Consider the following 16,936-nt stretch of genomic DNA (forward strand, 5'->3'; position numbering starts at 1 on the left):
TCAAATTAGCCAAGTAAATAACAAAAGGATGATCATTATGGGTGATATTAATTATGGCAATATAGACTTGAATGATGAGATAGCAACTGGAAGTAAAGAAAATGAGTTTCTTGAGTTTTTGAGGGATAACTACCTCAGACAGCATGTAACAGAGGGCACACGAGGATTGAGGGTCTTGGATTTGGTCATCTCATCTATAATTATAAATTATTACTTATATAAATTAATTATAAATACATGGTAATTATAAATGAGGTGTCAAATAATCCACCAACTGGTGAGAGTGACCAAGGTGGTTGCCGGCAGTGTGAGGACCTCTGTGAGAAAAGGTTATATGTGGAACTACGAGGGGGGGGGGGTGATTATGAAGGGCTCAGGAGACAGCTTGCGGGTGTAGCGTGGAATGAGGAGTTAGCTGGAAAAGAGATCAATGCAGTTTGGGGGATTTTCAAAAACGGTTTAGTGGATGCAATGTCTAAATGTATTCCATGGGTGAGAAGATTAAATAAGGTGGGTGTGAGATGGATGAATAAACAGATTAAGCATGTGATACAGAGAAAAAGAGCATTGTGGAGGCAGCATAAGAGAAGTGGAAATAACCAATTCCATGAGGTCTACAAAGACCAAGCAAGGAGGATGACTTGGTTGGTGAGGGTAGCTAAAGAGAGATATGAACAGCAGCTGGCTAATGAAGCCAAAAAGAATCCTAAGGAATTCTTTTGATATTTAGCCAGCAAAAGAAAGAGTAATTATGGAAGGATGACATTGAAAGAAAATGGTATAAAGACAGCTGATGCAGAATGTGTGGTGGAGATACTTGATGAACAGTTCATAAAGATCTTTCAATTTTGTGAATGTGACTTCATGGTGGGATTGAGAGCAGTTGATGATGGGGAGGAGAGACTGACTGTAGGTGAGCAAGAGGTGTATAGGGAGTTGAGTAAACTAGATGTTAATAAGGCTGTGGGACTTGATAATATATCACCACGTATTTTGAAAGAATGTGCCAGGGAGTTGACACCTGACTTGACATATTTTTTTAAAATGAGTCTTGCACTCGGTCAAGTTCCCTAGGAGTGGAAGGAGGGCAAGATTGTGCCACTTCATAAAAGAGGTGATCGAACTCAAGCATCAAACTATTGGCCTATCCTTGTGTCAGGTGTTGTGGTTAAGTTGTTGGTGAAGCTTGTGAGAACTAGTATCCAGAATTGGTCCATCAAACATAATACCATTGATAACAATGGTATTATCTTTGATGGACAGCATGAATTTGCTAAAGGGAGGTCATGTTTTAGTAATCTACTTACTTATTACAATAAAGTGACTGCTTTCTTGGACAGAGGAAAAGGATACACAGTAATATACTTGGATTTTGCAAAGGCTTTTGATAGTACCTCATGATAGGTCGACAGTCAAATTAGAATAGATGGGGTTGGATATTAGATTGGTGCATTGGATTGGAGACTTTACAGGAAGTCTCCAATCCAATTGTGGCCTTACAGGAAGACTTGAATAGTTTTAAAACTTGAATAATTTTAAAACCTTACAGGTTTTAAAATTTGGAAAACAAAGATGTGATGCAGAATTTATGCTTGGTGAGAATATATTGTTGGAGGTAGAGGAAATAAGAGATCTGGGGGTGATAGTGGATAAGGATCTAAAATTTAGGGGACACATCACCAAAATTGTGAAGACAACACAAAGGCTTCTGGGAATGATGCAGAGGTCACTGATGTGTAGAAGTAAGGAGATTCTTGTTCTGTTGTATAAGGCTCTGATTTGGCGCACATGGACTATTGTGCCCAGATTTGGTCACCGGGTTTTCAGAAGGATGAAGAGATGCTAGAAAGGATTCAAAGGAGACTGACTAAGGTAGTTTCTGACCTCTGGAATGTCGAGTATTTGGAAAGATTGAGAAGATGCAATTTGCAGAGTCTGGTGGATAGGAGGAAGAGGAGAGATATGATAGAGACCTACAAGTTGGTAAGGGTTTGTTATAGGATCAATGCTGGAGAAGTTTTACAGAGAATAGCGGGATCAGGGGAGAACCAGAAGTCATCCCTGGAAACTGTATAAAGAGGGTGTGAGTAGGGGAGTGAGAGGCAGGTTTTTTACGTGCAGAGTTGTGAATGATTGGAATGCCTTCCCTGAGAATGTGGTGTCTGCAAAGAGTTTGAATGTGTTTAAAACATGGTATGATGAGATGTGTGTGTATGATAAAATGACCTCCCAGATGAATCTTTGACTCCATGAGGTCTTGGGGTGGTAATAATAAACAAGTGTTCTTTGCCAAGATGGCAGGAAAGAGACTCAATGGAAGACCTAGATGTAAGTTGATTGATTAGCAAATGTACTGTATCAATCCACTTTATACAGGAATATGCGATCTTATACTCTGGAGGAAAATTGTTGGTAGCAAGTTAATAATGATGTAACTTTTCATGTAGTACTATCATAAGATGCTACCCCCCCCCCCCCCCCCCGAGGATATATATCAAGAATTTGATGATGATGGTTTATTTTTTATAACTTAGTATGTTTGAATGACTTTTGGTCTTGGGGAATTGTTTCTGCCTTTGTTAATTGAAATTTTGAATCTTGCCTTCTGTAAACAGAACACAATAGTGGTACTCACAGGGTCAACCATGCAGGTATTGACCGGTGCGACTAGACAAGTACTTTTCAAAAATGGTTCAATGTCATGAGTGTAATATGCATGCATGATGAAATGTGAAAGATGTGTTTATGCAGATGAAGAAAGTATGGATTTGTAGGTTAGTGTGATATTTTATTGGACTATGATTTAACCAATGAGAAACAGACTGAAGAAATGAAATGCAAGAATGTAGAAGGGAAAGTAAATATAAAGAAGGAAACAGAAGTAAGGTGTGGCAGAATGAGGAATAGTGAGTGTAATTGTCACTTTTGTGAGGAGAGATTTGATCAAACACTTATTTTAAATGAAAAATTGAATGAGGAATATGCAGAGTGATATTACATGTTTAGTGGAAACAAATGAAAGTATGCAAAATAATAAAATGAAAAAAAAAAAAAAAAAGGTTTTAGAGGATTGGTTAATGAGAGAGTCCATAAGATCTACTATTCTAGAGAGAGAATGAGAAAGAGAATTAGTGGTGCCTCTGGGAACAAATAATTTAAGTGGACATAAGGAGAATATAAGGATGAATATCAGGAGGTCATTGAGAAATATGAAAAATAACAGTATAGTGGGAAAGGTTGTTAGTGTTTTGCTGAGGTATGGCAATGATGAATTGAAATGGAGAGTAGAATCGTGAATGGTATGCTAGCAAAGCTGTGTGAGAAGAAGGGAGTACATGTTGTGGATGTATGGCATGTGTTTGAGAGGAAGAATGGAATTATACAGACATGATAGATTGCATTTGAAATATCAGGATAGCAGTATTGAAGAGACAGAAGAGCTTTGCAATGGAACAGTAGTAGTGTCTGAAGAAAGAATGGGAATGCAAGAGGAACAGGGAAAGTGGATGTATATATGGAGGTGATCAGCACAGATATTGAATAGATTTGATATGAATGAGAAAGTTGAGACTGAGTAGATATGTGGTGATAAGATGATTGAGCAAGGGCAGGTGTGTTGGGGAGATCACAATCAACAAGTGGCTTGGATGACAGGTTATAGACATAAAAGTGAACTGCTGTGTTTTTTTACAAATGCCAGAAGTATCAGAAATAAGGGAGGTGAAATGACTTCACTAATTGAGTTTATTTGTCCCAAAATCATTGGAATGAGTGAAACATGGCTGAATGAAGATGATATCCTAGCGGGAATAGAAATGGAAGGATACAGTGTTTTTTTTTTTTGTTGTTGTTGTTGTGAGGATAGAAAGGAGGGGAATTATGTCCACATACAGTAAACATGAAAGAGGGAAATAGTGGCAATAGTTATGAGGCAGAGTTGGACAGGAAGACATATTTAGTTGGATCTTGCTATAGGCTAGGATATGTGGAGATGAAGAAATGTATAAACAACTTGGGTGAGTAAACAAAAGAAGGGTAATTATTATGGAATAGATTGGAATGAAGAGATAGCATTTGGGAATAAAGAAATGAATTTCTTGAGTTCTTGAAAGACAGCTATTGTAAAAATATTTCAACTACTTGAAAGGGAACTTGACAAAGAAATACATAACAGCATTAATGTGTGAATGAATTCCAAAGTTCAAAAGGCTGAATGAGAGGATTAAGCATGAAGGTACTTTGGAGGTTGTTCAAGATGAATAATGATAATAAGCTGTTACATTCTCCTGCCATATAAAGAATAAGGCAGGAGAGTGACTCAATTAGTAAGGACAACAGAAGTGTGATACGAGCAGAAATTGGCAAATTAGCCTTATAAAGAAGGATAAAAGCCTCCCTATCAATACTTACCAATGTGCTTTTCTGCATCCATGTAATCCACTGAGCTATTCTGCCAACTCTTGCAATATGTTCTCTGAATTTCAAATCTCTAACCATCATCACTCCTAGATCCCTAGTCTCATCAATTTCCTGTAAACTAGTACCATCAGGTTGACATGTTCAGAGATTTTTCATAGAATAGGAAGGAGGGGGGGTAGAACATGAGGCCATTATTATTATTATTATTCCTGATACCTCCAAGGAGTCCGAAGACTCATCGTGGGAGAACACCTACAACTGTCTCAACCACTACGCTGAACCTCTACTATGAATCATCTCCATCAACGCCATCTACCGCCCACCTCCGCTACCACAACAACTAGTATTTTTTGTCTGTAAATTGCGTGTGTTCTGAAGGGCCGATTTGTCTGTATGCGGGATGAAAAACCTGAGTTTCTGGGAGAAAAAACCCTGCTACCTCCGTATGAGATCGGCTATCCTTGGAAATTGTATAAGGAAAGTGTGAGGAGCAGTTTATATGGAGAGTGGACTGTGTGTTGTGAATGTAGACACATTAAATCAGTATAAGGCACAGTTGGATGAGCTCTGTGTGTGATAGTGTGTACCTCCCATGATGAGTCTCTGACTCTGTGGAGGTCAAATGTTAATAATAATATTCCTTAATTGTGCATCTTGATAAATTCCTAAACACCTAAGACATCTAAGCTATTTTTGCCACTTTTGCAATATATCCTCTAAATTTAAATTCACTGTATACCAACATAATTTTCATGTCTTATAAGTCCTGTTAATTTCTTGCAGTTTAGTTCCATCAGTGTAATAGGGTTGTAATCCTTTGATCTCAAAGTGTATAACTGTGCACAGTAGAAACATGGAAGTCCATAACCTTGGGGTTTGCCACATTACATCTTCAACCATTATCATCTGATAATATTGTCATTCTATTTAAATCATTCTACAGCATCTGTCTGCATCATCCTCTGCAAACCACTGGATAGTTAACATCAAAACCAACCTACCTTCTCTTGCAGTCCATTCCTCTATATACTATCTCTGATGCTTGTTCATCAGCCACACTTTAATCCAGTTCTCTAGCTTCACATTTATTCCCATTTGCTCCATTTAACATAATAGATATCTATAGTAACTAATAATTAAGGAATTGACAGCATACACTAGAAATATAAATTAAATAAACTTTAATATATACTTCCCGATATTTCGGCAAACGTCACGTTGCCATCTTCTTGGGAACTTATTACAAAGACAAGTGCACACAACTACTACATAACAGCAAATGAAAATAACAGCAATTTTGTAAAGTAAAAATTTTGTAAAGTGTTAAGTACTACATAACAGCAATAGAAAACTCCATAGGCTCCTCAAGAAGGTCACTTCTTGGCCTGTGGAGATTACCAACAGACTGAAACCCTATAACTCTAGACCCCCCCCGCATATATGGGCTCCCAAAAATACATAAAGATAATGTGCCATTACGTCCCATAGTGTGGATGGCATTGATTCCCCCACTTACAAACTAGCCAAGCATTTAGCCAAAGCGCTCTCACACTATACTGGCAACACACCATTACACATGAAAAACTCAGCCCACTTCAAAGCCAGTATAGAAAACCTTACACTCCAACATAATGACATAATGGTCAGTTTTGACGTCTCCTCCTTATTCACGAATGTCCCATTCAAAGAAACCTTAGAGCTAATCCAAGCTAAATTTCCTCCCAATATCTCAGCCCTATTTCAGTTTACAATGAACTCGGGCTATTTCGTTTGGCAGGAAAAATTCTACAAACAGATAGAGGGGACAGCCATGGGTTCACCACTTTCCCCACCCTTGGCTAACTTCTTTATGGAGACTTTTGAAGAGAAAGCCTTAAACTCAGCCCCACAAAAACCTACCGCTTCGCTACGTTGATGATGTGTTCGCTATTTGGCCACATGGCCCAGATTCACTCCTCTCCTTCCTAACACACTTAAACAACCAACACCCTAGAATCAAGTTCACCCTGGAAAAAGAGGCAAACAATAACCTCCCCTTCCTAGACACACTAGTCACCCGCCAACCTAATGGAACCTTGGTTTTCTCAGTTTATAGAAAACCCACCCATACAGGCAGATACATTCACCAACAATCCCCCCCCCCCACAACAATATGGAGTTATTAAGACACTATTCAACAGGGCAAAAATAATCTGTTATAATGATCAAGCCCTAACTACTGAACTAAATCACATCTGTGACACTTTCTCAGCCAATGGCTACCCCCCCCCCCCCCAAAAAAAAAAGAATCCAAAAAATACTTAACCCAGTTATCCACAACCCACCACCCCCTCCCCCTTCACAAAAAAGATTACTCTAGATCCATCACCATTCCCTACATCCAAGGCACCTCAGAAAAAATCAACAAAATCTTAAAAAAACATGACTTGACCACCTGTTACAAACCATATAGAAAATTGGCATCCCTTATCTGCTCCACTAAAGACCAACCACTTCCCCTAGACCTACCTGGTGTATACCAGGTCCTTTGCAGCTGTAAACCGTCCTACTTTGGCCAAACAGGCAGGACAGCAAATATCAGAACACGAGGATTACATCCGATTTCACAAGTACAGCCACTCTGGGCTTGCAGACCATGCTCTGGATACTCGCCACAGAATAAGATGGAAGAAAGCCACAGTAATACACCGCAGCAAGTTCAAATATGAAAGACTATTCATGGAATCAGCCTCAGCCCTTAGGAACATGCCAAACCTCAACAAATTTGGATGCACGATACTGCCCCAAATTTGGGAAACATTTCTCAGAAGAACTTCAGCCCAAAGGCCAAGAACTACCAATATAGCCCACCAGGGGGCACCATCAGGACTTTAGAAAAACGTTAACTTCCTAGCTTCGGTTCTCATTTGCTGTTATGTAGTACTTGTGTGCACTTGTCTTTGTAATAAGTTCCCAAGAAGATAGCAACGTGACGTTTGCTGAAATATCGGAAAGTATATATTAAAGTTTATTTAATTTATATTTCTAGTGTACGCTGTCAATTAATTATTAGTTATCATGTATAACCAGCGTATAAGCCTCTCAACAAGAAGATATCTATAGTATCCTGTCAAATGCCTTTGCAAAATCCAGCATGATATACATAATTTCAATTATGCAATTTGACTGTATTTTCATTGTAGAAACAGTTACTTTCCTATGGGAGGGACTACCCTATATAAAGCCATGCCACATCCCATGGAGTACCACATTATTATTATTACAAATCACTCACAAGTGACTCTGGCAACCCATTCCATTCATTCACAACTCTCCAAGCAAAAAAAAAAATCTAGTCCTCGCATGCCTATTAACCACACTTTTACTCAACTTCCAGGGATGGTTGCTTGTTCTGACCCTTCTAGCCAAGTGTTGATACATTCCCCTTGCATCAATCCTATAAAACTCTTCAAGTAACTTTAATTTTTCTATTGCATTCTCTCTTTTTTGCCTATCAACCAACTTCTGCAATTCATGCACCCTCTAAAGGTGCATTCCATAGACCACTTACCTCTGAATCTTTCTTCACTACTTTCCCATCTCCACGAAACCAAGGTGACCTGATCTGAGTACATTAATCCAAATGTGGACATCTCTCTTTCTCTCTCAGATCTCCTCATGTCTGAGGACTCGTGATCTTCCTGATGATGATGCTTCGCCATTTCTTTCTCCCCTGTGCTTCTCTTATTGCTTGTTCTAGTTTAAATCCAGTGATGCTTGATATTTGGTCAATCCACCTTTCGGGGGGGGAGGGGTCCTCTTTTTCTTTTCCCACATGGTTTACCCTGGATGATTATTTTTTGCGGACAGTTGCCTTCCCTTCTACATATTTGTCCAAAATATTGCAGTATTCTCTTTTCAGTTATGTTTATCAGTCTTGTGTGGATATTCAGTCTTCTAGGATACTTTTGTTTGTTCGCTTTTCTGTCCAAGACACTCTTAACAATCTTCTCCAGCTCCAGAGCTCGAATGCCTCAATTCTTCTTCTGTCATCTTTTGTCATCGTCCAAGACTCAAAAGCTTAGAGAAAAATTGAAAAACTAAGGTTTCTATAAGCTTAATTTTCATCTTTTTGGAGATATGCCTGACTTTCCAGATCTTAATTAAATCAGTCATCACTTTCTTAGCTGTGGACATATCAAGCCCTTATTCCTCTTTATCTCTACTTGTTAGTGTTTTTTTAATAGCAAAGTAATATTATGAGTTACCTTAGCAATATGCCCTCTAAACTTCAACTCTCTCTACTATCCCCCCCAATCCCTAGCTTCATTAATTTCCTGGAGTACAGTTCCATCAATGTGGTACACAGCTTGTAATCATTTTATCCCAAAATGCATAACTTACAATTCTCCACATTAAACTGATACCCATTATCTGTTGCCCATACTGACAGCCAATTTAAATCATCCTGCAAGTTCTCTGCATCACCTTGATTAACTATTACTCTATCCAATTTTGTATCATCAGCAAACAACTGAATATTTCCTATATCATTCATGTACGAATTAAACAGTAGTGGTCCTAGCACAGAATCTCACAGCACACCACTAGCTTACCAGGTCTCTCTCTGGATTCTACTCCACCATTTACCACTTTTCATATCAGACCATCAGCCACCCTCTTATCCAAATAACCATTACATTCTTGTCCATCCATTGTGTAATGTTCCCTTAACTAGTTTTGCTAATACTTTTACCAATTTTAATACCACTTCAGAGATACTGATCACCCTATAATTTGCTTCATCTGTCTTGAAGTTTTCATTATCCATTGGGAACTATTTTCCCTATTTTACTCTCTTTGAACTCTCACAGAAATTAGCCAAATGGTTACTGCCAAAATACTATCAACAAAATTCTGTACAAGACCTCACTTAAAAACAAAAATAAACAAGGCTACAATAAAACTGAACCATTCCATACATTAAAGGGATATCAGAGAAAATAAACAGAATACTACAAAAAATGCAACCTTAAAGTCACCTTTAAACCTCCTGCAAAATTAAAGAACTTACTCGACTCATCCAAGGATCCACTCCCTCCACTGGTCCACCCTGGAGTATACCATATTCATTGCACCTGTGATTTGCCCTATATAGTGGAAACAGGATGCACAATTCCTATCAGGAAAAAAAGGAACATAAATGACACATTAAATATAATAACTATGGTCAAGCTGGTCTTTCTGATCACGCCTGAACACTTTATATAGAATTGACTGGAAAAGCAAATGTTGTTTACATCACACCAAAACATGGTATGAACGTAAATTTAAAGAGGCCTGTGAGATTCTTATTAGTCACCCTAATCTTAACAATAATGATGATCAAAAAATGCCAAGCATATGAAAGGCACATATTCTACCTACTTAACCTTTCTACTTATGAGTTAATTATAAATAACTCTAGGTAGGCAAGACAGGATATTTAGTGGGGTGTTGCTACAGACCCAGGAGCACAGAGGATGAGGACCAGGAGATGTTTAGACAGTTAAGTTTGGCAAGTGCAAGATAAATGATTGTTATGGGAGATTTTAACTACAGTAGTATAAATTGGAGAGAGGAAGATGCATGTAGCAATAGTGGAATGGAATTTCTAGAATTCTTGAGGGACAAATGTCTTAGGCAACATGTAACAGAGGGAACAAGAGGTTCAAGAGTTTCAGATTTGGTTATAGCATCAGAAGAGTTGATAATAACTGAGATGACATCTCTCCCACCAGTTGGAGAGAGTGACTATATGGTTTTGACTTGTAAAATGAATAGACATACAGGAGTATCGAAGAGACGGGAACTTATGTGGAATTATAAAGCAGGTGATTATAATAGTCGTAGATGTCAACTTCGGGAAGTTTCATGGAGGGAGGAATTGGAATGCCGGGATATCATTAGTGCGTGGGAAATTGTGAAAGAATATTTGTTAGCAGCAATGGTAACCTGTATACCACGAGTGAACAAGAGGACTCAATTTGGAGTAAAGTGGGTGACAAACAATATTAAAGAGGAATTGCATGCGAAAAAGAGGCTGTGGAAGAGATATAAGGAGAAGGTGAAGAGAAGGATGCATGAAGAATATAAGACACACGCCAGAAGAGTGACTAGTGTCGTAAGGAAAGCGAAACTGGAATTTAAGAGGAGATTGGCCCTAAGATCCAAAGAAAATCCTAAGGAATTTTTTAGTTATGTGGCCAGTAGGAGGAGAAATGACTGAGGAAGAATGATATTGTGGGATAAAAATGGGAATAGAGTGACTGATGCAGAGGACAGAGTGGAATTGTTCAATGACCACTTTATTGGAGTATTTCATCTTAGAGGAGTCAGTTTTAATGCTAGAGGGATAGGGCTGGTTCGAGGTTTAGAGGCACAGGAGGAGAGTGTGTTACAGATACTTGGTACTCTGGATGTCAGTAAAGCTTTGGGACTGAATGGTATTTCACCACGAGTTTTGAGAGAATGTGCTAGGGAATTGACAGTGCCTTTAACCTGGCGTTTCAATAAAAGTCTGGCTGTGAGAAAGGTGCCCAGGGAATGGAAGGAAGGTAAGATAGTGCCATTGCATAAGGGTAGTAACAGACTGGAAGTATCAAATTATAGGCCAGTTTGTGTGTCATCAGTAGTTAGTAAGATCTTGGAGAAAGTAGTGAGGGACCATATACAGCATTGGGCAGATGAGGGTAATGTTATCTGTGAGAGTCAACATGGATTTGTGAAGGGGTGCTCTTGTTTTAGCAATATGCTAGCCTTTTATAATAAATTTACAAGAACATTAGATGAGGGAAAGCCATATACTGCAATTTTCTTAGACTTAGCGAAGGCATTTGACAAGGTGCCACATGATAAGCTGATATTTAAGTTGCATCACATGGGTCTGGATGTCAGATTGGTCAACTGGATTCAGGATTGGCTGTCTGATAGGTATCAGAGAGTTGTGTATGGTGGAGCAGTTTCAAGGAGGCAGAGGGTTACAAGTGGGGTCCCACAGGGCTCAGTACTAGGACCTATATTGTTTAACCTTTATATCAATGACATTGCCAGTGGATTGCAAGGGGATATTCAGTTGTTTGCTGATGATGCGAAGCTGGGAAGGATTATTAGTAATTGTGCAGATGTGGTAGCCCTACAAGAGGATTTGAATAAGCTAGATGATGGGCAAATGAATGGGGGGTGTCGGTTTAATGTAGCAAAATGTAAGGTCTTGAGGTTTGGGAAACATCGATGGGATGCTGCATTCTCTATGGGAGGAGTTATACTGGAGAAAGGAGGAGACAAGAGATCTGGGTTTTGATGATTGATAGAAACCTGAAATTTAGGGGACATATTGCAAAGGTGGTGAAGGTAACACAGAGGATTGCTGCAATTATGAGAAGGACACTGACCTGCAGACATAAAAGGGTTATCATTCCGTTGTATAAGTCTCTGATCAGAGCACACTTAGACTATTGTTCTCAGATTTGGTCCCCAGGATTTGAAGGAGATAAATTAACTGTGGAAAGGAGGATACAAAGACAGATGACAAAGATGGTTTCAGGACTGTACAAGGATAGTTATGAGGATTGGCTGAGGGAATGTGGACTGCAGAGTTTGGTGGATAGAAGAAGGAGAGGTGATATGATTGAGACTTTTAAACTGTTGAGGTGGTTACAGGGTTGACACTGGGGAGTTCTTTCGCTTGGTTGAATAGCGGGAAGGAGTGATGACAAGAGGCCATCCCTGGAAGTTATGAAAGAAAACTGTGAGCAAGAGGGTGAGGAGTGGTTTCTTTGCGTGGAGGGTGGTTGAACGTGGAATGCATTGCCTGATGGAGTGGTGAGAGCGAGAATGGTCAGTGAGTTTAAGGAGTGGTATGATAGACTTTGTGTTTCTTGGGGGGGGGGGGGGTGCCACCCTCGATAAGTCTTGACAGACTTTATATTAGGAAGGACCTCCCACGATGAATCTTTTGACTCCATGGAGGCCTGAATAATAATAATAATAATCAAAAATAGGGCCATAGGACATCATTTTTATTGTAACAAAACTATCTATATGAAAGAATGTTTCTCTGATGTTGTGATAAATAGAATATATCACAATATAGCTTTGATGAATATAGCTTTTTGATGAATGGAATATAGCTTTGATGTAGTTAATTTATTTTATTTCATTTATTTATTGTAATTTTATTTTATTTTCACTAGAGGTCAGGCCAATAGAATAACCGTTAATCAAATCATTGTCTCTTCAGCATACTATGTGAAATTTAATTTAACTTGTTTCTGTATATATATGTGTGTGTGTGTGTATACTGCAGATGATGACCTTAATATTATTTTTATTATTATTTGTGACACTTCCAAGGAGTACAAAGACTCATCGCAGGACACCTACTGTACAACTCTCTGTCTCGACTACTACACAGAACCTCTACTACCAGTCACCTACACCAATGCCATCTACTGCCCACAACCACCACCACAGCTAGTATTTTTTGTCTGTAAATTGTGTGTGTTCTGAACGGCCGATTTGTCTGTATGAGGGATGAAAAACCAGAGTTTCTGGGAGGAAAAAACCCTGCTATCTCCATATGAGATCGGCTAACTCACCTTCAATTGAAAAAGTCCATATAAAGATTCCTACCATCATGACAAGAATCGAACTTAGGCCTTTTTTAATCGAAAGGCACAACATACTGTCGTTCTTCCAATTGCGCTATGGAGGCGCGTATATGAAGTTTGAAATGTTGGGAAATTAAAATAATTATTTATAACATGGTTGTAGAGTCCATAATTTATGTAAAATGAAGGCATACTATTGATGATATCAGATGATTTGAGTCTAGTTAGTTTAGAAACTCATGAAAGCAATAATAGTAACAGGAAGCCTGATGCCATCTGGTGTGAATTGGAAGCCAATGGGATGAAATATGTTGTGGTAAAAAAACCTTAGAGTTCAGTTTCTGGAGGCCAAATTACTCTGTGCACTAAATGAGTAATCATTATGGGTGACAAATTATCTGAACATTAATTGGATAGTAGTAAAAACTCATTGTAAGAATAAAGAATAATTTCTTCAGCTGAGAGGCAGCTTTTTTAGCCAGTATGTGAAAGAAAGAACTCAAGGGCATACAATTTGAGATCTGATCCTAGTGTCAGATGATGTTTCAGTTAAGAATATGATTGTTCTGTTCTGCCACCAGCTGGTGACAATGATCATGACTTATTAACTTGGGAAGGAGCTAAGTACAAGGATGTTCCTCTTAGGACAAGTACAAGAATGTTCCTTTTAGGACATGTTATGAACTACAAAGCTGAAAATTATGACAAGCTCAAGAAAATACTATATTTGGTGCTATGGTGTCAGTTACTGAATGGAACAATATCAGCAGTGCAGGGAATGCATCTGAAATAATACAGTATCTGAATCTGCCATTGGAATGTGAAGAATAAATAGGATGGGAGCAATATATTATTAAGGAAGAGATCCATAAGAAGAAGAAGAAGGGTATAAAAGGATTTTGGAAATATATAAAGCTCAAGCCAGAAAAATTACTCTTCTGCAGAAAGCTAAATTTGGAGTATGAAGAGAAACGGGCTGTAGAGGGTAAAGACAATCCAAAAGAATTTTATGATTATGCTGAAAGTAAAAGAAAAAATGAATGTGGAAGTGAATATAGATGGCACCCTCTTGTAATAAGCAGATGAGGTTGGTCAAGTATTGAATACTAACTTTCCTAAGATCTATCAACCTAGTACACTGGATGAAAAAATAGAGTTAATGAGTAGGAGGTTCTAGACTTGGGTTTCAGCTTAGGAAAGAATGTATAATAGTTCCATTCATTCTTACCATTCTCAAGTTCCTTCTTTCACTGTGTGAAAACTAATGATTAACCTATCAGTATCTCTACAGTATTGGTGAAGGTTTTAGAGAAGTTGATAAGAACATGCATACAGAAATGGGTTAACAGACAACTTATACTTTGCACACAACACTATGGGTTAACTGGATCATGTTTGAACAACTCATTCATACTTTATAATAAAGTTGGATAAAAGAAATTGATACACTATGATGTTATTATTATTAACATCTAATCTCCATGGCGTCAAAGACTCATTGTGGGAAGTACACACTATTGTACACAATTTTCATCAAACTGTGGTGTTGGACTTTTATTATTATTATTTGACACCTCCAGGGAGTCCATAGTCTCATCGAGGGAGGACACCTGCTCTACAACTCTGTCTCCACCATCTCAATCCACCAGCAACTACATCAATGCCATCTACCACCAACCACCACCACCACCACCACCGGTATTTCCACAATCACAAACATCCATGCCCAAGGCAGGATTTGAACCCGCAGCCTTTTGCCTGGAGACCGGATACGCTAACCACTCAGCCAGCCAGGCTGGCTGGCATTTTTTAAGGCATCTGATAGGATACCATGTGAAATGCTATTGCATAAATTGGAATATAAACTATTTATTTGGATAGGTGAAAAACATGTGCATGAGCAGCTGCTCATGCACATCAGACCAAACCAACCTCTAATCCTCCTCTTATTAATTCCTGTTATGATTCATTATATGGCTTTATGTGTGTTGTGGGGGATTTAATATAAAAACAAGTTATGATGTATGTTCTTTCTCGCAGATATCAATGACTTTTCTGGTACTAAAAGACATCCTAATACACCGGATAAAGAGAATCTTGATGGCAAGTATTTTTAATTTGTGAAATTTCTATCATAACTGTATTGTATAAGCACAAATGTTTTGCCGTCTATAAAATTTTTTTTTGATCTATGAACTAATATCATGACTGATTACACTTAACTGCAGGAAGTAATTTTCTTGTGTAACACATTCCACTTCCAAATATCCTAATGTTTAAAGCTACAGTAACCATTATTTGTAGTTCTGCCAGTTTGATCATTGAATCTCCCTATCCAACATCAAAGAAGCTCAAATGTCAATCATTCCAATATCTATTATGCATTAACTAATTATATGAATAATAAATTGCTATGTTGTCCATTATTTGAACATCAAAACCTCACCTTAACATCTGATTATTTTGACTAACCTTCAACCCCCCCCCCCCCAAGAAATGAAAGTTTAGATGGTATATAAATTGATCTATTTCTAATGCATTTACATTACATCCAACCTGCTTCATCAATATGAATAATAAAAGGCACACTACTTCAACCAATCCCTGAAGCATATGATTTCCAAGGAAATATTTATTTACCATAGTATTCAGTCTGTCTGATTTAATAGATAAGGGTTCTTCAATACAATGCTTGAAATCCTGTAGGAGTTGGTTTCCCATGGTAGCACTTCCATTTTGGTTGTGAGTATTCATATATAAAATAACTATGGAATTGCCTTTCTTGGCTTTAAGAACTATGCTGTGATTGTTATTATTGCATATGCTCTTTAACACAAGTCTCTGCCTTACTAATGTTTTTAGGTGGTAGTCTAAGTAGAATAGCTGTACTCTGAATGCATATATAAATGCTGAATCTATGGATAACCTATACATGCCATTTCACGTGTGGAGACGTGGCTGACGTCTATATGGATAAGTTCAATATGCTGATGGAATGTGAGGTTTGATTGAATCAGAGTAGGGAACATGGCAACATAGGTGAAATGGTGTTGAGGAAGACTGTGTGAATGTTGAAGCATGTGATCCTGTCTGTCTTGCATAGACACAGGGGGAACTCAGAGGACAAAGGAACATGGCATGAGACAGGTTAATGGTAGAACTATCAGAAATGAGAGGAATTAAATTATTGCATCAATTAAGTTTGTTCACCCAAAAATTGTTGGAATAAGTGAGATATAGTTGAATGAGCAAGATATCTTGACAGGAAAAAATGGATGTGATGTTTTTTGTGAAGTTAAAAATGGTAAAATATGAAGTGAAATGCTGTCGATGCAGCATGGTGTGAGATAAACGAATACAATGATTTTTTTTTTTTTTTATGTGACCCACGAAAGATTTAGTTGTAAATCTGAAGTACATGTGTACTGTGGATGGACTAAGATTATTTCTCCATTTTTAATGATTTTATATTTGTTTGTATTTTTACTTTGTAAAAAAAAAAAAAAAAGTCTGGAAACCCTGCTTTAGAGAACAAACATGGAACTTTTTCAAGCCTCCAATAAGTGGGACAGTGGTTTCAAATCAGGCAATAAAATTCATCTTCTGCCTTAAAGACAATCACAAACATCGATGCCCAAAGTGAAATTAAAACCTGCCTATTGGTTGGAAAGCAGATATGCTAACCATTTAATCGATTGTTGCTATAGACCAGGTAATGTGGGGGATATTGACCATGAAATGTATTAGCAAAGTAGCCAAGCAAAAGGAAAATGGTGATCTTAATTATGTCAATATAGATGGGGGATGACATGATCACACCTTGAAATGAAATGAAAGCTGGAGAAACTGAGGGAGTGAAAGAATGCAAAGATGTAGAAGTGAAAGAA

The 16,936-nt window shown here is 38.0% G+C and overlaps 1 protein-coding gene across 10 annotated transcripts in view; it reads left to right on the top strand.

Annotated features, from left to right (window-relative positions):
* Nucleotides 1–16,936, top strand: part of LOC150104529 (lachesin-like) — a 1,086,504-nt gene that overhangs the window by 898,798 nt on the left and 170,770 nt on the right. For 9 of the 10 annotated variants that reach the window (XM_090395729.1, XM_090395728.1, XM_090395735.1 and 6 more), the window contains one exon: nt 15,090–15,152. The exons of the other annotated variant lie outside the window; for it this stretch is intronic. In XM_090395729.1, the coding sequence (XP_090251855.1) occupies nt 15,090–15,152 (63 nt within the window). The remainder of the gene's footprint in view (nt 1–15,089; nt 15,153–16,936) is intronic. 10 annotated transcript variants of the gene reach the window in all.

This window comes from Typopeltis vanoorti, chromosome 7 (genome assembly GCF_054136105.1).
Source record: "Typopeltis vanoorti isolate ZY-2024b chromosome 7, IOZ_Tvanoo_1.0, whole genome shotgun sequence".
Classification (NCBI taxonomy): Eukaryota; Metazoa; Arthropoda; class Arachnida; order Uropygi; family Thelyphonidae; genus Typopeltis; species Typopeltis vanoorti.